This window comes from Astyanax mexicanus, chromosome 1 (genome assembly GCF_023375975.1).
Source record: "Astyanax mexicanus isolate ESR-SI-001 chromosome 1, AstMex3_surface, whole genome shotgun sequence".
NCBI lineage: Eukaryota > Metazoa > Chordata > Actinopteri > Characiformes > Acestrorhamphidae > Astyanax > Astyanax mexicanus.
Window position 1 is genome coordinate 6,981,044 of NC_064408.1, and position 23,496 is coordinate 7,004,539.

A 23,496-nucleotide genomic window follows, 5' to 3' on the forward strand; every position below is an offset into this window, starting at 1 on the left:
GACCACCCACCAAAAAGTTCTTAATATAGCTGAAAGTGTTTCTTTGGAGAAATGGCTTTTATTTTTATTGACTATAGTTCAAGTTCAAGACTATAGAGTGGCTCTATGGTCTAACTGCACACATCAGATATAAATAAAAGCCTTTCAGGTATCCTAGGTAGGTTGTTTGATGTTTTTGAGCATTAAAACAAAAAAAGATTAGTTCTAGAGTCCTACAGTTGCAGGAACATTGACTGAAACTGTATATTAACTTTATTACTGAGCTAATCCCATAAAAAAGTTGTAAAGTGGAAAAGGATCTTGCATTTTAATTACTTCTGTCATTTTAAACCGCTGGTTACGACACAGATCTACGTAGATGGTAGACCGAATGCCTTAGGCAGGCGAAACTGCCATGATTGCTCAATCACGAGGAAGTTCTGGAGCGGCCGGGCAGCGAGCGCGGAGAGCGGCTGTCGGCCAGCCGTCGCCAGCAACAGCTGCCTGGCACGAGGAAGGTACTGGAAGTGTCAACGGCCTGAAAAATTGATGAGCCCCTCAGATGGGATTGAAAATAGAGTTTGAACGTTGCTCTGCCCGCGCCCGGTGGCACCCGACGTCACGATTTAACGCTGGCCGTGCGTCACCGACACCAGCTGCCGCGACGTCCCTGCCCCGGGGGGACGGCCTCAGCTGCTTTTTGACATCAATTGCATCTCTAGGCTCTCAGAACCAGGACCACATGTGCTCCTCACACTTGCACTTTCATAACACAGTTGCGGCTGCAGCCGAAAGTGCCTAAACAGCCTGTCTTAATCACGAGGATCACGAGGAGCCCTTCAGGAGTTCAGGAGTATTTACACTCAGACGACTGAAGCCACGGGCTAAACAAGATCTAACAAGGGAACAGTGTTCCTTTACGAGACAGCAGCAGACTGGATTGTCCAATCTGTGGATGAGGTTCCTGTACCTGTTACCTCAGGGGATGGCTACCTTGGGAACACACACTCTGAGTGAGGAATACATCATAGAAGGCATTACCACACACACTGAGCCAGTTTCCTTTTGCATGGACAGTTCGAGGCAGATGCTGCCGGTCACAATCATTTATGAAGCCAAACATGGATCTTTTATAGACCCTAGAATCACTTCTTTATGAAGACAAGAGTGTTTTTTCTTTAGAATCTAGAAAAGCAAACTACGTTTGGTTGTCTAAAGGTTCCTCATGCAGCTAAAAGTATTTCTTTGCAATGCATCAGATTAATGGCTTCACCAGTTCCATCCACTGAAAGGTAACTAACTGGAATTCAACTGAAGTAGAGTGGCCCTACGGTCTAACTGCTGATTGTTTACCAACCTCAGGACATCAGACATTTGAGTTTGGGGACATTAAACCAAGCCTATATACAGTAGGACTTAAAATATGGAATTGCAAAAGCAGCAGAACATTGAAAACATTATCACTGAAGTCTTACAATTGTACGAACATTGCCTGAAACTATATATTAACCTTATTTTTGACTTCAACATAGAACCAAAATATACAACCATACATTAAAAAGTTGTTCATGAAGCCAAGAGTGGCCTTTCTTTAGAATCTAGAAAAGTGAACTACTTTTGGTTTGTTTAAAGAACCTCTCAACTAAAGACCACCAACCAATAGGTTCTTAATATAGCTGCATTAGTTCCATCTTCTGAAAGTTCTAGTGACCCTATGGTCTAACTGCACATTAGACATCAGATTATTAATGCAGCTTAAAGCATTTCATGGAGCAATGCCTCAAATTACCTATTAAGTTCCATCCACTGAAAGGTAAAGAAATAAAACTAAGTGACCCTACGGTCTAACTGCTGATAGTTTACCGACCTAAGGACATCAGACATCGTCAAAAACCTTATAGTCTGGGGACATCAAACCAATCCAAAGTAGGTTTTCTGATGTTGTTTTGTCTTAAAATATCGCATTGCAGAAGCAGCAGAATACTGAACAGATTATTATTGAAGTCTTCAAATTGTATGAGCATTGCCTGAACCTGTATATTAACCTTATTATAGACTTCAACATAGACCTAATATATAATCTTACATTGAAAAGTTCTTCATAGAGCCAAGAGAGTTTCTTCTTCAGAGTCTAGAAAAGTGAACTACTTTTAGTTTGTTTAAAGGACCTCTCAACCGAAGACCACCCGCCAAAAGGTTCTTAAGGCAGCTAAAAGTGATTATTTGGAGAAATGGCATGGTGAAGGATTACTGTGCTTCACCAGTTCCATCTACTGAAAGTTCTAGACTATAGAGTGGTCCTAAGGTCTAACTGCACATTAGACTTTAGATATTATCAAAAGACCTTTAGTTTGGAGACATCACACACGTTCACAATCCAATAGCTCTGCAGATGGTACCTCCTTGAAGTCAATCACCTGAATATTGATTTCACCTGTTCACCACCCTATATATACTCCACCACTTTACTCACTCCTTGCTGAGTATTGACATATTTTTCCTCGTAAAAAGCTTTATCCCATTGCCTGTGTTAGCTCTTTCGTTTTAGATCTTGAACTGATCTGTATTTATCGACACAGATCAGTTCCTGTGTATGGCCTCTGGACTGTATTTCGTCTATGGTATGTTTAATTCCCTATAGCTAGAGGTCTAACAGGTGTTCCCATGATCAATTTTAATACTGCTGTCCTATGAATTTTGAATGTAAGTGTATTAAAGGCCATTGCACAACTACCGAGGAACTGTTGAACTTCTCGGAAATGCAGTAGAACAAGGCTAAAGAGCAACCAGTAACATTACAAGATGAATCATGGGGCAAGTTTGGAAAACCAGAGAGTTCAGAGTCACACTCCAAGGTTTCTGGACAGTTTCACAAAGTGCTAGTACTGAATCAGCTCCTGAAAGCAGCCGAGATACGGACAGGGGTTCAGAAAAGGGAGAGTTCGCTCAGGAGAAAGGGTGTTTATTACTACGCAACAGAGGAGAAACATGTTTCGGTGAGGAATCACCTTCTACGCGTACTTCCCAGAAGCGCTTAACTTGCGAAACCTTTACGAGCACAGAGCTGCCGACCCATCAAAGCCAGCTGCCAATCGTCTGAGTGGCATTTCCTCTGTCTAAGTGGAGCCTTGTCTGTTTCTTTACATAACCCGAAACTACTTTTATGAGCTGCTCGATCCTCTCGCTTTCATTTTCACAAGTGTTACTCAGACCCTTATTCATCCAGGTGATGCTCTAGCTTAGTTCCACTCTTAAAAACGAAGGACCTACAAGTCTTACACATTCTACCTGTAGAATAAATAGAATTTGGACACCTGCTCACTCATTATTCCTCTGAAATTAGAACTTATAGTTTGAGTAAGACCTAATTTCATTCCTTTTTTGTACCCCTACCCCTTGTTTTTTTTAAGTGTAATCCTTCACTTAGAACATAGTTAGAAAAGGAAGGGATAAGCCCTTAGAATTTCCCTTTGAAACAACCCTTTAAACACCCGATACAGGTATATAGCTATAGCAGTGGAGCACTATATAAAGGTCAGTAACCTAGCTGCTAGTGGTTAACTAGTGGACTTTAGGGCATATTTTATCGTGTGTCTTCAGAAAAGGGGCAGGTGGTGCAGTAGCTAATTATTATGCAACCTCTGCCATCTGTTGCAACATTTAAGGTGGAACGAAAAAAGTTATCTAGTTAGCTTTTGAGATGAACAACTTGTTATTTTTCTAAAGCCTAGAATGAAGAAAATGACCATAAAACATTGAAACTACACCTTAAACTATGGTTATATAGTGGCTATCATCATTTTAACAAGAAAAATTATTTGGTCAATTGAGACACCAATCTGGCAGTGTTTCTCAAAGCTCTCTATTTTAAGTGTTAAGTTTGAAGAGCCATGTAGTCCTAAAACTTCTGCTAATCTACCCTGTGCCAGTCGTCATTCCCTTTAAGAGCCAGATGAGCTCTGACTTTGGCACGTTCGTATCTTAACAGTGTGACGCTTTTGTGTGTCTCAGCAGAGACAGATACTGAGCTGCATCTTTATTCTGTTTTTTGTTGAATTAAAATCAGAATTTGCACACTACAGTATGTAATTTGTGTGTGCATGGCTAAGACATGATTGGGCGGCTGACTGTTGACTGTTGTCAGGGTTTTTATAAGTCAGTGGCGCACCTATTTTCCGAATGAAACACGGCAGATATGTACCTGAACACACCTCAGTGTAGATTTATTCCTAAACTCTGACACTATTTTAACAGTGTGGGTGCAAGGGGAGAAAATAGACTGTTGACAGGGTGCAACATAGCCATGAGCATCGATAGGGCCCAAAGTGTTACCAATCAAAGGGTTGATTCACTTTTTTTGACCTTGATCTTCAACCCTCACCAAGTTTATATTCAACCAAAGAACATTTCCAAAAATATCCTTTATGACGTTTTCTTTCACCAGTGCCTCACCCTCCACCCCACGTTCTCGCTGAACTCAAAGCTCCGCCCTTTTATCTCCTCATCACCCTGCGATGGTGGGTGGCAAATTTGACATGGTTTCCTCTGACCATGACCTTAGGGTGGCGGGCCAGCTGCCACATCTGGCCCTGATCGGGGGCAGCCGGAGGGGGGCCTGGGAACGCCGGCATGGGGCTGAGGCCATTCTCGAACACACACACACACACACACACACACACAACACAGGTCTTTGACAGGCTGTGCATGTCCTCGACCTGCTACACTCTACATGTTCCAGAAGCGGCGGGTTTACGCATCTACGTGTCAGCATGCAGTTAAAGTTAAGGGGGTATGGAGTCGGGGGGCTGGAGACAGGGGAACACACGGAGATTTCCAGAACCCGGGGCTATACTGGTTTTCCGAGGCTGTTACTTTAAAAAAACTAAATGAATAAATGCTCTAATAGTCTTTTCAAATGCCTGTAGTATCCAGAGATGTATAGTAACGAAGCTAAACTACTTCACTATACTATACGTAAGTACTAAAATGCTGTATCTGTTTCTACTGGAGTATTATTTTTACTTCACTACTGTACTTAAAGTACTAAAACACTAAAATACTATGTACTACAGGAGTACAGAGATAACACTGGCAAAGAGACAGTTAGATATACACACAAAGCATTATTATAAACATGTGTGAGGAATCAGTACTCAGGCGATGATGAACAAAAGAACAGTTCCTTATTGGATGATAAGTAACAAGACCTAGCAACAACATATGGGAGTGCAAACACACCAGACAGTTCTAGGAGAGCAGGGATCACATATTTCACATGTGATCAGAGTATTGCACAGTGGGAGAACATGCGGCCTAAGCATTGCAACAGTTCGTATATACGATGTTGTATATACGATGTGTGTCATGGAATAAAAATGAAACTAATGAAACAGTAAGTTTGATATCCAGATCTGACATAATATATATATATATCTTTTCCAATTAAGTTTTTTTTCCAGTTAAGTGCATTTTTGACGTGTGCAAAATCCTAGTATAAACACTCTTGTTGCTAAATGCATTGAAATCCTTACTGCAATGCTCGAATACTATTTAAGTACACTTGATTTCGGAAAAAAATGATAGAATTTTAGCAACGTTTGAGGCTTCTTTTTACATGTTGTGGTTTTAAACACTTTGGCTGAACCTGCTTAATATTATATTATGTTTTGTACAGAAGGCATATAAGTCCTATAATTAATATAACCTGGTTTGTTTTTATACCACTGCCTTTAACACAGTTTCTAAGGGTTAAACCTCCTGTTATGTATATATATATATATATATATATATATATATATATATATATATATATATATATATATATATATATATATTTGTCAGGAACAGCAGTGGTGTTCCCTGGTCAATTTGACCCAGTGCATGTTTAATTATCCAAAAGATAAACCAAAAAAAATCCTAACAAGCTGTGTGAATATTTATTATTAACTAAAATGTAATTATTCTATCAATATTTAATACAGTGGTGTTCCTTACCTCTAACAGGTAACGGTTCAATTAGGAAAATCCACTCGTTTAAAAATACACTTTTTTTTAATGTTTTACTACTTTTGAAAGGCCAACATATAAAAAAACAGTTTTACATAACATTCAAACATAACATTGCAGTTTCCTTTAAGTTTTAGTTTTTGCAGGTTGTGGTTGCAAATGTGTGAGATGAACCATTTTCATATTTTATGTTGATTACACCGATTTCGTAATCAATGTCATTGCACAATGCATTTTACTCTGTTAATTATTTAATTATTTAATTATTTAATGACCATTAGCAACATCTACTGCACTGCTCCGTTTACAGATAGATCCTTACCTTGTATAGGTAGGTTTTAATAGCCTTATATATTTTCTATTCTTCTGTGTTTTTATTTGTCTGAGTATGTTTCTTATTGTATTGAGTTGTTGCTGCTGGATGCCTAAATTTCCTTCAGGATAAATAAAGTATCTATTTATCCATCCATCCATCCATCTATCATCTTAACCCTTTCAATCCTAGGCTGTTTTGGTGTGTTTTTTCTCCGTTTTTGTCAGTTCCTTTTTCAGGTCAAAATAACTACTTAGTAAAAATGTGCAAGTAAAATAAAAGCTATATAAAGTAGTGCGCACACCATACCTAGCTTTAGTTGAGTAAAGCAGGTAGTTTCACACTTTTTCTGTGGACACTTTTGAGTCTTTATTTACTGATATTATTTGGTTTGAAACATCATATAAATATGTTTGAAGCACTAAAGGTGAATAATATTGGTTGGGGAAGGAGATTTTTCACTTTTGTAGGTGATTTCTCAATGGGGTTCTTGTTTCTGGATTATGTTTATGTGTGAAGGGATTCCTGAGTAATAAAGCTGAGAACATAAGGTGCGATTTTGGACAGAAAATCCGTCCGCAGGGTTCTAAGGGTTAAGGCAAGCAGAAGAAGTTTTATACTGAATTTATTTTTACTATTTCCAATTTTTTGAACTATTTACAATCTATTTTTCCTAGATTTACAAACTTTAAAACGGGTCAATTTGACCCAGAACATAACAGGAGGGTTAAAAAAATTTGTTTCTTTTTTTTTTCCTTCAGAAAAGAAAGGAAATAGAGTGATTCCCATGGAATCCCTCATGGGCGCGTGTTAGGATCCTTCGCGTTGTGAGTTACAGGGAGGTGCATGGCCTCCGTCAACATCAGCACTCCTGCTCTCGGCACCAGCGAGCAGCCGGGCCATTAAACCTGTGGGGGGTGGAGTCGTTGAGGACTTGCAGCCTCAGCTGTGGGGGAAACCTTGTTGTGAAACCCCTGGTAACTCTACAACCCTGGCAGATTGGAGCGAGGCCTCGTGCCGCCCACACGTCTTCAGCGTTCCCCTACTTTCCATACCTCCGTCCCCCTCGTCCCTCGCCTCCATCCATCCTGCTAGCCCTGCTGCCTCCGCAGTGCTGCTGAGGGAGGTGGGGTTACAGGGGAGAATTTGGCCAGCTGAGCAGCTCATTTAGCGATGTGGTTTTTATAGCTGTAAACATTGCGTGGCAACTCCTGCATACGTTGATAATTAAGTCTTATAAAAGGTACGAGAGGCACGCTCTCCGAAGCCGAAACTGCATCGCTTGGCGTGCAGCTCCCCGGAGATGCTTCCCCTCGCAGATTTACTGCCCTGGCACCGTCTTGGGTGTTGAGAACCACAAGAGAAGTAAAACAAAAATGTCTTCAGAGGCAGGGGGCAGTTTATTCGCTTGTCTTGTTCGCTAATTGGAATGGTCGATTGTATCGACAGGACCGGCGGAGTGCGTAAAGGTATTGACTTCTCCATAATTACGTGGAGTAGCGGAAAACCATATTTTTTACTCTTATAAAAAGTTTATTCGCATAAAAATGCTTTAATTTGAATAAAATCACTTTAAATATCCTTGAGAACTTCAGAGAGTCTTTGTTTTTTCGCTCTTAATATGCATCTATTTCATTTTTTTAAAGATATATTCTTTTTTTTTAATATATTGTATTTTTGTTGAACTTGTCAGTTTATTTAAGATATCAACAGATATACAAACCCAGATTACTGATTTTGACACCATTGGAATGAAAACAGGTCAGTGTAACAATGTTACCAAATGTTACCAATGTTACCTTTTAACAACACAAGGTTAACCACCTGACACACCCTAACAACCATCTGGGATATGATATAAGCCAGCAGAAACACCATAATAACTATTTGAGATATAATTTCCACCACCTAAAACACCCATCTGGGATACCATATCCACCATTTGATACATCCTAACAATCATTTGGAATATCATATCAACCACCTGAAACACACCAACAACCATCTAGGATACCATATCGACCACCTCGAATGCCCTAACAACCATCTGGGATACCATATTGACCACTTGAAACACCGTTAAAATAATCTGGGATACCATATCCACAATCTGAAATGCCCTAACAACCACCTGGTTAACATATCCTAAAAACACCCTAATAACCATCGGGGATACCATATTGACCACCTGAAACACCCAAACAATCATCTGGGATACTAAATCAACCAACTGAAATGCCACCATAATCAGTCAGCAACATCAGTGCAACCACATGCACCACCACAGCAACCAAATAGCCACATAGCACCACTTGGTATACCATAGCAACAACATTGTGGGCTCCTAGCAACACTTTAGAAAACCTCAAAGTAGAGCCATAGCACCCCTTGGGCATTCCATGTCAACTGCTTAGCAGCACCATAGCAACCAACTGAGATACAAAAGCAACCAAAATCATGGAAAACCACATAACAAAATCATTCCACTTATCTGGGAAGCCACAAAAACTGCCTAGAAACACTATATCTACAATTTATTACCATATTAACCACTTGGAATACCATAGTAACCTATCAAGCCCAAAGCAACACCATGGCAACCTTCTAGCAACACCATAGGAACCATCCAGATACATTGTAGCAAATGACGAGCAACAAGCAGCCGAGGTGACGAAGCAAAATGTCTTCGCCAAAAAAAAGAAAAAGTACACTAACTTTATTTTTTATGGGTAAACGCCAACAAATTTAACTGGTCCACAAATTGAAGAAAATAAAAAATTGCAATTGCCCCTGCCTGATCACAGATCCAGTTTCTCAGACTAAAACGTTAAACCCATTTAACCCCCCGCCCCCCCCCTGTAACCCCAAACGACCACATCTGCCCCACAGCGTACGAGAGACTTACACTTTGTCAGGGTTAATTTGTCAGAAAGGCAGCTGTGAAATTCCACGCAAACATTCGGGTATTGATATTTAGCCGAGTCTGCGTGTTTGTTTAGCCTTTTCCTCTCTTTAAATTGGAGAGCTAACATTTTCTTTACACTTCAAAGTGCGGACGCTCTGAAGTCTGCTGTACCGTCAGCTTCTCGCAGTAAATACAGCTACAGCAGAAACGACGTAAAGAAAACAGCCGGGAGAAGTGCGGCGTGGAGAACGGGGGACCGGCCTGAGGGTCTAACCAGGGTCCTGCTGTACACTGTAAGCTCGGATAAGTTAAACTTACTTAAAAAATTTGAGGAAACCGGTTGCCTTAAAAAAAAAATTTTGTTATACTGTAAGACCAGATAAGTTGAGTTTACTTAACTTTTTTAAGGCAGCTGGTTTGCGATTTTTTTTTAATTAATGAGGAATGAAACTTGAGTTAGCATAAATTAAAACATCAAGTTTTAATTACAACTAAAGGGGAAGTTGATTTATTTGTAAGGTAGCCCAGGGGGAATCACTATGATCACACTGATGGTGAGTGTCTGTCAGAAACTGTTGGACACACCCAGTATGCAAATAGATTGTGACAGAAGCCAATGGAAAAGAAGCTGTTAATGGCAAAACAGACTAAACTCAGTTATTATAATAAGTTGGTTCAACTCAAAGATCTCAGTTTGAATAGTACAGTATATGTGGCCACAAATGTTCAACTAACTCAAAATAGTTGAGTATTGTTTAGAAATATCCAATTTTATGTGAAACAGACTTAAAATCATTTGAGTTCAAATAACGTATGGGTTTACAGTGTAGAAGAACCTGCCTGAATACAGCCAATATTACACCTTATAGCACAAACCTCGAGTGTATTATTGCGGTTATACCACAGTTCCAATATCACTGTTTATTGAAAGATTTTGAGTTAAAGAGGACGAGAAAATGCGATCGGTTTGGTTATAAACACTTTGCGAGATAATATAGTTCAATTGCTGCTCTGTTTGTAGCTGCACTGTTTGGTTTATAAGCGCTGCATTGTTGCTAGGGTTAGCGTGTGGCCTCTACGTTCAGACATTTCAGTCAAAATTGTGGAAATCTAAGCTTACTGTAAATAAACAAAAGAGCTTTTCTCACCCAAATAAACAGTTTTCGGGAGAGAAATCTGGGTACCACTTTAAAATAAGACTACCTTTATAAAGGGTTTATAAATGGCTTACAATTAGTTTATTAATGGTTACTAATTAGGTTGTAAATGCCTTAAAAATCATTAATAATCAGTTATAACACATACGTAGAAAGGGCAACAATGACCTGTTCTTTGCCAAATAGTGAACCCACAGCCATCTATATTGTTAAACTTCAGATCTTGTCAGATCTTGTTCAATCATTCCACCACTAGCTGATTATTAATGATTTTTAAGGCATGTACAACCTAATTAGGAACGATTAATAAACTAATTGTAAACCATTTATAAATGCTTTATAAAGGTAGTCTTATTTTAAAGTGGTACCAACTGTGTAAGTTAAAGTCCAGAGCTAGATTGACTTTGAAAGAATTTGAAAGTTTTGTTTAGTCCACCTTATATTCAGCTTAAAATACCCTATATTAACTGAAAAATATATATACTTACGCTTTCATTTTAATAGTATAAAGTAGCAACAACCTAGTAATGCTATACAAGTAGCAGCCACTTAAGAACAACACCATAGCAATCATCACCTGGTATACCACAGCAACCTCAAAGCAATACCACATTAACCACCAATAATCACTAAAGCAAACACTGTGAAACGACTTATTAACACAATAGCAAGACCCTAGCAATCAATGTAAATACCATTTATATAGTATAGCAACAACCTAGTAACACTATGCAGTAGCAGCCAACTAAAGAACACCATAGCAATCATCACCTGGTATACCACAGCAACCTCAAAGCAATACCGCATCAACCACCAATTATCACTAAAGCAAACACTGTGCAACAACTTCTTAACTCAATGGTAACACCCTAGCAATCATTGTAATACCATGGCAACCACTACAGTATATTAAGTAATATAGTAGTATAATGTTGTAACAACCTAGTAATGCTATATATTTGCAGTCACTACTGAATGGCATAGCAATCATCACCTGGTATACCACAGCAACCCCAAAGCAATACCACATCAACCACCAAGTAACATTAAAGCAAACACTGTGCAACAACCCAGCAACACAAAGTCTGCCTGGTAACAGCAAGCATTTAAGTAAGGTATTGACTCAGCTCCTAATTAACACCACATCAACCCCAAGCTACACCATATCAACCACTTAGCATAACTATAGCAAACACTGTGCGACAACCACCAGGGTACACTACAATGGTAACACCCTAGAAATAAATATACATACCATGGCAACCACTATCTTAAGTAATATAGTAGTGTAGTAAAGCAACAACCTAGTAACACTAGACGGTAGCAGCCACTAAAGAAAAACACCATAGCAATCATCAACCACTGAGCACAACTATAGCAAACACTGTGAAATGGTAACACCCTAGGAATCAATGTAATTACCATGGCAACCGCTATGTTAAGTAATATAGTAGTGTAGTAAAGCAACAACCTAGTAACACTAGACAGTAGCAGTCACTAAAGAACACCATAGCAATCATCGCCTGATATACAACAGCAACCCCAAAGCAATACCACATCAACCACCAATAATCACTAAAGCAAACACTGTGAAACAACCCTAGAAATAATTAAAATACCAAATTCTGCCTTGTAACAGCAAGCTGTTTTTAAGGTCTCTAGTAATGTTCTGGGCCAGCTGTAATAATATTGTTATAAACATGTAATTACAGCTTTTATAATCCACCAATAACCTGTACTGCCGTTAAAGCACACAGTAATGACCATTAACCAGCCGTGCACATCCCCTGATGTCGAGATGAAGATCTAACGTAGACGCAGAACAGCCAGCCAGCCCCCCCACTTCCAGAAAGGAATTCCTCCTAATGGGACATGGGGGTTGCGAGCCGATCTGATGGGGGGCAGCCCCGAACCCCCACCCACCGCCACCTCCATTCCTGCATCCGTCCATCCGTCCAAGCGGTTCGGCCGGACCGGCCGGCGAGCGCCCGGCCAACAGCTTGCAGTCATTAGTGCTGGATCCTGCAGTGACCTTACGTGCAGCCGGCCTCGCACCTTCAAAGTCCCGGAGAGGAATAATACACAGCCAGTCATCCAGAACTCCTTAATACGCAAATCTCCAGCAGAAGACGGGAGGGGGGAGGTGGCAGATAAGGAAGGAAAACAAACAGGCGGGCAGCGGGAAGTGTTTTTGCTTCCCTCACTCCGGGGTTATCACGCCGAAATGCCGCCGAGGGGGTCGCCCCACACGGGAGGGGGAAGGGCAGGGTGTTCCGATTTTATCGCTCAGGTTGTTGGAAGCACTTTCTTTCTCGTGCTGCGCGTCGTGTCACAAACTGGCGTCCAGCTGAGTCATTCCCAGCGCAGAACAGAGATACGTGCATATGTTTCGGAGCGCACGACCGTGCGAGAGGATTTCCTGGAAAGGACCGTCTGCCCCCCCAAGCAACTGTTGTGAGGGAGGAGCAGTGCAATAGAAAAAATTAACAATAAAATAATAATAATACAAAAAACATTTAATACAAAAACTCAGGTGCATCATTTCATATTTTACCTGAATGTCCTGTTTCTGATTGGGTTGAGTTGAACTTTGGCCAGCATTCAATAAAACTAGAGTCTAAGCTTCCTTAAGACGCTTCTGTTTTAGTCTGTTTGTGGTTGTTTTTCATTAAATCAAAACTAATCAAACTTAAATACAAATAGAAATACCCCAGCAGTACCCAAACATTCACTATGCAACATCACAGCAAATACCATGGCAACCACCTGGGATACCACAGCAACCACTTATCAAGACCATAGCAACTACTTGGCAACAACGCAATAGCAATCACTGGTTGTGTGGGATGGCACACAACCAGTGAGCAACCATTCAGCAACACCAAAGCAACCACCTGGCAACCTCTTAGCAGCATTAAGGCAACCACTTAGGATACCACAGCAATTACTTTGCATGGCCACGGCAACCGCTTATCAACCAATTGGCGACAACACAATAGCAACCACCATGTAACCACTTACTGTAGCTGTACCATAAAAGCCACCTGGGATATCACAGGAGCCATTGGATAGCTATTCAACAGCAACAACAATGCAATCACATACCAACCACTTGGCAACAACACAATAGCAACCATAATGTAACCACTTAATGTAGCAGCACCATAGCAGTCCCCTGGGATGTCATAGGGACCAGTGAGCAACCCTTCAGCAACACCCAAGCAACCACCTAGCAAGAGCGCGGCAGCCTCTTTTCAACCTCTTGGCAATAATGCAAAAGCAACCACCACGTAACCATTTACTGTAGCAGCACCAATATCAGCCCCCTGCATGGGATGTCACAGGGACCAGTGAGCAACCATTCAGCAACACCAAGGCAACCACCTAGCAATCACTTGGCAACATCATAGCAACCACATAGCAACCGCTTAGCAGTACCATAGCAACCACTTAGAGACACCAAAGCAACTACTTTGCAACATCATAGCACCCACTTAGAAATCAATTAGAAATACTAAAACTACTTTTAAGCAACAACGTAAAAAAGCCACTAGCAACACCACGTAAACCACCAGGAACCACATAGCAACCTACAACCCAACCACTGCCTGGAGATGGAATCCACTTAAGGTTGTGGATTTATTTCAATAACACTAGATTAATTCATTGGGAATTCAACTGGGATTTTGGTCAGAATGCTTCTGAATTTTCAAATTCAACAATATTCTTCAATTTTTGTTTGATTAAGGTTATTGTTCATCTATGTACTCTCTAAATCTGATAGAGACAATACATCTATTATAAAATACAAAATCACAAAAGCAGCTAATAGGGCTAATAGGGCCATTTGGTCAGAGTCAGAGAATATTGCAGATGCTGAAACGGTTCTTTGCCTGGTTGAAAGGAACAGGAAATGGTTCTATTTAGCAGCAAAAAGATTCCACCATCATTACCATCAAGTCAAAGAACCCTTTGTGCTTTGGCGAGAGTGCTTAGAGAGTTCCCATCTCATTATTACCCAATACCATGTGGTGTGTACTGCGTACGCACGTCCTTCTTTTTTTTTTTTTTTTTTTTTCTCCCAGCACCAGTAAATGATTATGATCAAACACATATGGAAACTATTCCAGATCAAATATTTAGCTTCCCAACAGCCGTCAGATGGTAGAGGGTCAAAAAGACAATGTTTGTCATCAACGGCTTTGCTAATTTTTGCTGATTTTTTTTTCTTCTTTTGTTTCGTTTGTTTTCTTGAAGCAGGCATCTGCTCTCCAGTTGAGTCGAGCGGAGATCAGGTGGTCCGGACAGAGCCTTTCGCCCGTCTTTCAGCAGCAGACAGCAAAGAATAACAAATAGTCCTATAGTATCTGCGCCGCCTATCTCGGCAAAACACTTTAGGAATGGCGTGGAGAGGTTAAGTGCAATTCAAAGTCAATAGATCATAGCAAGTCAGGCTGGCGCTTATCTGTGAACTAATGCGTGGCCTCTCTCTCTCTCTTTCGGTCTGAGAAAAGACGTGTTCGCAGGACTTCGCCGCGCAAGGTATGAATGAAGTGCGGGAATTCATAAGGATGAGATAAAGCTGTGCAAATACGGCACAACACGAGAAGAACAAAATTATAGCCCTCTTTTGTCTTTTGATCGATTCGGCAAAACAGCCGAGGAGAGTAATTACTCCAATCAGAGCGAAGGCCTTTATACGACTCGACTCCCATCCGTTCTGTACGCTCATATGCTGTCCGTCCGCCACCATCATCCCTCCATTCCTCCATCTCTCCATCCCTCCCTTCCTCCTTTTCTTCATCTGCTCGAGTAACCTCTGTTGACATTCCGCATTCTGGCAGTCCATCAATCGATTTATGATTGGGTCTTTCTAAGCAATTTTCTGCATCTTTTTCCCCCCGAAAATCCTGGCTATATCCAAGGACAGGATTTCTTTCCCGCCTCAAAAAAAATCTGACTGACTGAAATATTTGCTTCAAGGCCTGCCAGACTCTGATGCCTGGATACCGAGCGGGGCTTTGGGCCGGGATGCCAGGTGATCCGCTTATCGCCGCGGCTCTGGCGGGAGACAGCTTCATCTGAAGATCAGATGCAGACTCCGGAAAAAGGTGGCAGCCCAGCCCTTCCCGCTAATGGCCACACGCTGTTTTTCTAATCTGAGGAAAATCCTGGAGACTGCTTTCCACAATAAACTTTGTTTGAGGTGTTACAGCGAGGAGTGTGGGCATTAGCCGTTCCATTTGATGTCGGGGGAAAAAAAAGTCCTGGTCTGGCACTGGACACGTGAGGGAGTAAGTAAAGTCTAAAAGTTCAAAATAACAAAATATCATATTATGTTATATTAGTTCGAAAGCCGATAGTGACTTATACAGCATAGATAACATATAATATTATAAATTATATGATTTTTTTTTTTTAACACAACATCACAAAGCTGGTGAATGGTCGAGACCTTTTTTTTTTTTGACCCGCCATCACCCCCCCTTTTCGGAGGACTATTTAAGACTTTATTTTTATGATTTATTCGTTGGTACCTATTCAAGTGTGGTACCTAAGCTATGAACATCAAAAATTGTTGTTCTGCATAGCATGTAAACGGTGTTCTTTGACTAGAACCAATGGTGGTACCACTGGCATCTAGGCTTTGTTTTTCCAGAAAACAGTGGTCAGTACTTATCAAAAGTGGGTTCCACTTTAAAATAAGACTACCTTTATAAAGGGTTTATAAATGGTTTACAATTAGTTTATTAATGGTTACTAATTAGGTTGTAAATGCCTTAAAATCATTAATAATCAGTTATAACACATACGCAAAAAGGGCAACAATATAGATGGCTGTGGGTTCACTATTTGGCAAAAAACAGGTCATTGTTGCCCTTTCTACGTATGTGTTATAACTGATTATTAATGTTTTTAAGGCATTTACAACCTAATTAGTAACCGTTAATAAACTAATTGTAAACCATTTATAATCATAAACTTTTTTTAAAGGTAGTCTTATTTTAAAGTGGTACCCAAAAGTGTTTTAAACAAGCAGAACCAGTAACCAGCAATTTCATTGTAATGGGTGTCAACATGTTTTCCTTCTAAACCCTAAACCCTATTGAGCATCTGTGGGGCATCCTCAAATGGAAGGAAAAGAGGAGAGCAAGGTCTCTAATATTTACCAGCTCTGTGATGTTGTATTCAAAATATTCAAACATCTTGACTCAGTGGTCTAATTTATAATATTTCACTTTTGTGTTTCAAACAAATATAACATAATATGATTAGTATTTCAAACCTTTAGACTTTTAGACTTTTGAACTTGTCATAAGTCCAAAAGGAAGGAATAGAGCGTGAGGATGGAGCCATTCTTTAATGAGATAGAAGTATTTCCTCTTATTTTTAGCAGAAGCAAAGCTCTGGTGTGACACCATTTATGTGCTATGCAAAACATTTTTAATGTTCATAAAGCTTAGGTACCACATTTGAACCATACTGACCAAGTTACTTCAAAAGAAATGTTCGAAACCAAGGAAACATCATGGAAAAGTTTTCTATTTCTTTAACGATTAAAAAACAACCCCCTAAAACCAGTCGCACCAGAGCTTTGCTTCTGCAACGAAAAGAGGAAATACTTCTATCACATTAAAGGATGGCTCCATCCTCACGCTCTAGGCCTTCCTACAATAACTACATAACACAGTATTGGGAAAAGGAGGCATGCGGAGGGATGGAGGGGTTTGGAGGGGTTGGAGGGGGGCACCAGAAGCCTGGCTAATAGTTGCAGAGCAATTTAACCTTCCGTCAACACTGGCTAGCTCGTCTGGCGCGCTCTCAACTCTCGCTGAGATCTGTGTCTGCTCGATGACGTCGGCTGGACACAGCAAAGCCTCCAAAAAGCATCCTCTAATAGGCCTGGGTTTAATGAATCATCGCTGTCCGTGTCCTCGCAGGCTCAGCCGCTGCCAACTGTTTCAAAAAACTCCCGGGAGGTAAGGAAGGAGGCGAGAAAGCAGGAAAGAGAGGGATCGTCGAGACGGGTGGGGGGTTGGTAGGTTGCCGGAGGGAGCAAAGAGTGTGTCAGAGCGATTGTAAAGCCTCTGTGGTCTTTAAAGAGCTCTTAATGAGAGGCCACGGTTTAAGGATGACCAGCTACCCCGGCATCGAGGGGGGGGGGATTGCTGAGGAAGAGCACGGATGGTGGGAGTAATAAGGGAGGTGAGATGGAGCTGGGGGAGTACCTGACATCCTCGCCATGTCTGCTGTTACAATTACATTCAGTATACCCTTCATACCTTCATAGTGGATAACAGCAACTGCATCAGCTGACATATTTACCCCCTGGGACATCAGTTAGTCTGGCAGGTGTAGCCTAGAGATCATCAGGTCCAGTCAGTCAAAGTGACCTCAAGCAATAATAAAATGAGCCCAAGCTTGTTCACCTTCTTGTACCAGGGGCCTCATTTTAGCATCTAGCATATCTACAGGTCAGTCATCAACCATGCATCATGCAGCTTGATTTAGGGCATATCAGAGTGTCTTTGCTATCATAACAACAGGAAAAGTACACCTTGGGCAGCTTAAAACAGGTGTAATTTGAAGTAAACCAATCAGTGTATCACCTGCCATTTGTTTTAAGAGCCAGGTGAGCTCTGACTTTGGCAGCTTGGTATTTTAATGGCGCAGCTACCTGGATGTTTCCTAAGCTTTTCAGCAGACCTGCTCGTTCACGCTGTGAAGATGAGCGAGTAGGCCATTTACAGGAACAGCAATGTGGTGCAATTGTGTTGCCAAGATTTCAATAAACATCTGACTGTTGGCTTCTGTCTAGGTTGTGTTCAGTCAGTGGAGCACTTGTGCTTTCTGTTTCCAAGATATATAGCAATACACCAAAAATGTACCTGAACACACCTCACTTCCAGACCACCATGCCCATCTATTGAAAATAGACTAAGATAGCAATGATCCTTGCAATGTGCTTTGCACAGGATTTTTTTAAATCTAATATTTCTTATTAATTCGCTTATCTTCTTAAATAATTATTTCTGATCAGGATTGCAAAATGATTGAAGCCTATCTGGAATCATTGGGTGCAAGTCAAGAATATCATCTGGATCCCATGGACACCAGTCCAACATCAGTCCAGACGTTCAAAGTGACCTCAAGCAGTAACAAGGTGACCTTAAGCTTACTGTACCTCTTAAATGAGTTTTTCTTGTTGTACCAACAGCTGAGACCAAGCCTGGTCATCAAAAATCTAATATTTACTATTCATTCATTCATCTTTTATTAGATTTTTTGTTCTGATCAGAGTCATGGAAGCCTACCTGAAGTCACTAGGCGCAAGTCAAGAATACCACCTGGATACCAGGGACCAAAACCAACATCCCATTCAAAACTAATGCTCAATTGTAACCTAGAGATCACCAGGTCTAATTAGACAAAGTGGCCTTAAAGCCTTAAGCTAAATGTAGCTCTTAAATGAGTTCTTCTCCTTGTACCATCAACTGAGACCAGGTCTGGTCCTCAGGTTCTGCACAGATTCCAGAAATCTAATATTTACTATGCATTCATTCATCTTCTTATTCAATTTTTTGTTCTGATCAGGGTCATGGAAGGTTGGAAGCCTACCTGAAGTCACTTGGGCACAAGTCAAGAATACCACCTGGAAACCAGGGACCAAAACCAACATCCTATTCAAAACTAATGCTCAATTGTAACCTAGAGATCACCAGGTCTAATTAGACAAAGTGGCCTTAAAGCCTTAAGCTAAATGTAGCTCTTCTTCTTCTCCTTGTACCATCAACTGAGACCAGGTCTGGTCCTCAGGTTATACACAGATTCCAGAAATCAAATATTTACTATTCATTTATTCATCTTCTTATTTGCTTCTTTGTGCTTGGGGTCGCACAAGGTTTGAAACCTATGTGGAATCACTGGGCGAAAGTCAAGAATACCACCTGGATACCAGGGACCAAAACCAAGATCCCATTCAAAACTAATGCTCAATTGTAACCTAAGGGTCACCAGGTCTAGTTGGGCAAAGTTCACCTTCTTGTACCAACACCTGAGACTAAGTCTGGTCATCAGGTTCTGCACAGAGATTCCAGAAATTGCAGACAATCGACAGTCAATGGCATGACACCAAAGACATCGCAGCCTTCCATGGAGGTGGGAGGCAGTTATAAAAGTGCCAGCTATCCAGGAGAAGGCTGGAGAAGCCCGTTCTTCCTGCAGGTTTTAAAGGCCATCAGCCACAGCAGGGTTCACCGAAAGACTTCCTCATGCATCAGTCTCTTATGAAAAAGCCTGCCATCCCCCCGGAGGGCTCCAGTAATTGCCCAACAAACAGCGGTCTTCTGGAGAAGGCACGAGGTGGGACGGCCAAGATGACGCAACCGAGGAAAAGCAAGGGTCTGCGGCTTCGCTCCGCATTTATGACTTCATTTATCTGCCCTTTTCAGCCCCGACCAGGGGCCTGCTTCCAGCGTTTGTTTGAATCTGAGCAGAATTGTCTGGAAGGCGTCACGGGGAACTGGATAATGTCTCATTATTAGACACTCGGGCTACTGCTAATGGTTTGCAACTCTTACGAGATCTAAACATGTCTGGGCTGCTGCTGCTGCTGTAAAGGTTTGGGTGAATCATAACTCTGAATAAAGCTGAATATAGCACTCGATTAAAGTGTGCGCATCTTTTCCACGAGAAGGAACTTTATGACATCAAGACAGATCTGTCTTTCAGTTGACTCGCTTGTGGCACCGAGTCAGATAATGACGTAATGTATCCTATGTACGTGGAAATTACGTACATAAAGAGCTTCTGGTGAATCTAAGTAAATTCAGCCTAATCCATTTAGTCAATTCAAATGCAAACAAAGTTTGCTTTAACAGTTTATTTGAGCTTGATGAGACTGACAAAACTACGCCATAAAGATATAATGATGGGTGTCATACACTGTTATGAGCTGTCCTGAACGGTTATGTACAGTGAAGCTTACTGTACAGCTTGCTTGAGGTCATGAATTTGTACATGAAGCTTTAAACATTACCTACTGTCTATAAAATTAACGTAAAATAAGACTACAGAAACTACTGCACTATGTAACTTTGATGGTGCTACAAGAAGACCTCTCTCTCCAGAACTGTGCATAAAGATGCTTCTCTCACTTAGGATCTTCACTCGTTCTGGATCTCTCAGCCTGTCCAGAAATGCATGTGTACAACTGTACATAAGAAGGAGCTTAAAGTGTAAATTGTATTAATTAAAATGGTGTAAAAGTAAATAATTATCCCCACCTGTAAAATGCTACTTATTTATAAAATGCTCTTTTTTATCGATTAATTCTTTTTATAAAATTCAAGTTTTTTTTTTTAATAAAATGCTACTTTTATATTAAACGCTACTTTTTATAAAATGCTACTTTTATATGAAATGCTACTTTTTTTATAAAATGCTACTTTTAAAAAGATTTTACTTCATATAAAACGCAACTTAAAAAAATAAAACGCTATTTTTAAAAATAAAATGCTAGTTTATAAAATACCTCTTTTTAATAAAATGCCTCTTTTTTATAAAATGCATTTTTTTTATAAAATGCTACTTTTTTATAAAATGCAACTTTTTTTTACAAAATACTACTTTTCTTAAATAAAATTCTACTTTTTCCATAAAAGCCTACTTTTTTAATCAAATGCATTTTTTTATAAAATGCTATCTTTTCTAAGATTCTACTTTTTAATTAAATACTACTTATCTTAAATAAAACGCTACTATTTTATAAAATTATACTTGTTTTTTCCTTACTTTTCCTATTTAAATAGATGTCTATCTATTTTATTCTTTATTTTATATTTTATTTGATCTATTTCATTTTAACTTATGTTAGATAATATTGCTCTTTTGGGTGGAAAGGGACCGTGATAACAATTGCGTTCCACCTCATCTACCACAAGTGATGTGAATGAAAATAAAATCTTCTTAAATCCTTTAATCCTTAAACCCTTAATTAGCATCAGGGTGGGGCTGGGGGATGGGCGGACCTAGACATCATAGTGCAACCAGTCAGTAGAGGCTGAGACCTCTAGACCTGAGACCTGAGAACTGTCTATGTGTTATGCCTTCAGTCATTTTGAAGCATTTCTATTGGTCGGTTTGTTGTAAAACTTTAAAACTATGTGAATAAATAATGCTAAATTCAAATGATATGAAAATGTGGATAATTTATAAAGGTTTTTAGAAGGTTAAAGGTTTTATAATACCAGCAGGTTAATCATACAAAAGTGAAATCGAATCATACCTTCTTGGTTTTGACAGTGGAATGGCAGCAGTCTCCTCCGTCGTAGTTGCAGTAGGCTCTATTGTTCATGGCGTCACAGTAATTATCGCCCTGGAACGGCTGCAACAAAGAAAAGAAAGGAGAAAAAAGAAAGGTTGAGTACATCCAGTATCAGAAAGCACACGTTTTGGGCACAAGTTCACAGGAATAGGCCTGCACCTCAGATTATTAGCCCGCAATGTTAACGGGTCACACCGCATGAACTATATTACTATTAGAAACGCATTACCGCATTACGCAAATCACATCAAACGTCAGCGCTGGAGATTACATAATCACACAACCTGAGAAACATTAACTCCAGCTGTGCAGGTCCAACCAGAAATACAGACAATAGATATAGACGAAGGATGTAGACTCATTACGGTTTAAACTTAACTACAAAACTTAAGCACGAACATTTCTGGCTCAGTTTGAACCGGATTCAGTTCAGTTTGATGGGAAACGATTGAGTTAATGAGCTGGACGTGATGGAATATATCATTTATTATAGTGTTCAGTGATGCTCCAGCCAAAATGTATACGCAATATCCCAATTATCCCCAGTGTAGACTATGCAGTGTAGTGTGCATTACCTAGCTTTTACATTTTAGCACTTTAACCCTTCGATGCACAACATGGGTCAAAAAAAAAAGAACCCCCTTCATTTCCCATGTTCTCATGTTATCATGCTGAGTTTTTCTTTTGAAATTATCAATTGATTTTATAATTGAACATTTCAAGTATTCTTTAAATACATCTAGTTTTTGATTACCGCTGCTTATTATCTTTATTTTTATTCATACTTTATACTTTGTTAACAAAACTATTTTTTATACACTGAAGAAAACATTTAAAGAACATTATTTTTAGCATTTATATTGATTTTTATACATAATTTAATAAATAATACATGGCTAAATAGGTTATGAATGGACTATGAATGGCTAACTACTTGGCTAAGCTAACTACAATAGTTAACTATATAATAACTACAGCTGAATAGATAACTAAGATAAAATGTGTCAACAGCTTATAGTTGTAGCTAGCTAATAATAATTATCTGTAATTTTCTGAAAAGTAAACTTACCTAAACCTAATCAAATATTACGTACAGTTATCTTTCACTACTGTCAACAAATATTTTCTAAAGTAAAGTAACAGTAAAAAGAAATACTGCATATATATATATATATATATATTGCCCTATAATAATGGAAAGTATATGATTATTTTAGCTTATTATAGGAATAATGATCTGAATCAGTCTTACTCACTTGATTCTCACCTTATTTTAAGTAATTTGCATCAAATTAACCACAAAGAGTCATCAGTCAAGTTATTCTGATCCTTGTGTCCAAAGTTAAGCCAAAAAGAATCAGTGATTTTTGCTTGATTTTAATCTAGACTTTCCTAAGAAGACATTTTCATTTTTGCTTCATATAAGTATACATATCTTGAAAAAAACAATTAGGAGAATCAGTTTTTCAATCATTTTTGTTATTTATAGGTTTATGTTTGAGTAAAATGAACATTGTTGTTTTATTCTATAAACTACAGACAACGTTTCTCCCAAATTCCAAATATAAATATTGTCATTTAGAGCATTTATTTGCAGAAAATGAGAAATGTCTAAAATAACAAAAAAAAAAAGATGCAGAGCTTTCAGACCTCAAATAATGCACAGAAAAAAAGTTCATATTCATAAAGAAGATTTAAGAGTTCAGAAATCAATATTTGGTGGAATAACCCTGGTGGTTTTTAATCACATTTTTAATCATGCATCTTGGCATCATGTTCTCCTCCACCAGTCTTACACACTGCTTTTGGA

General features: G+C 39.5%; 1 protein-coding gene across 1 annotated transcript in view; it reads right to left on the bottom strand.

Moving 5' to 3' along the window:
• The window catches only part of LOC103040342 (pappalysin-1), a 236,254-nt gene that overhangs the window by 4,478 nt on the left and 208,280 nt on the right, over positions 1-23,496 (bottom strand). Inside the window, exon 22 of the mRNA XM_049465816.1 lies at positions 21,648-21,746. Within this exon, the coding sequence (XP_049321773.1) occupies positions 21,648-21,746 (99 nt within the window). The remainder of the gene's footprint in view (positions 1-21,647; positions 21,747-23,496) is intronic.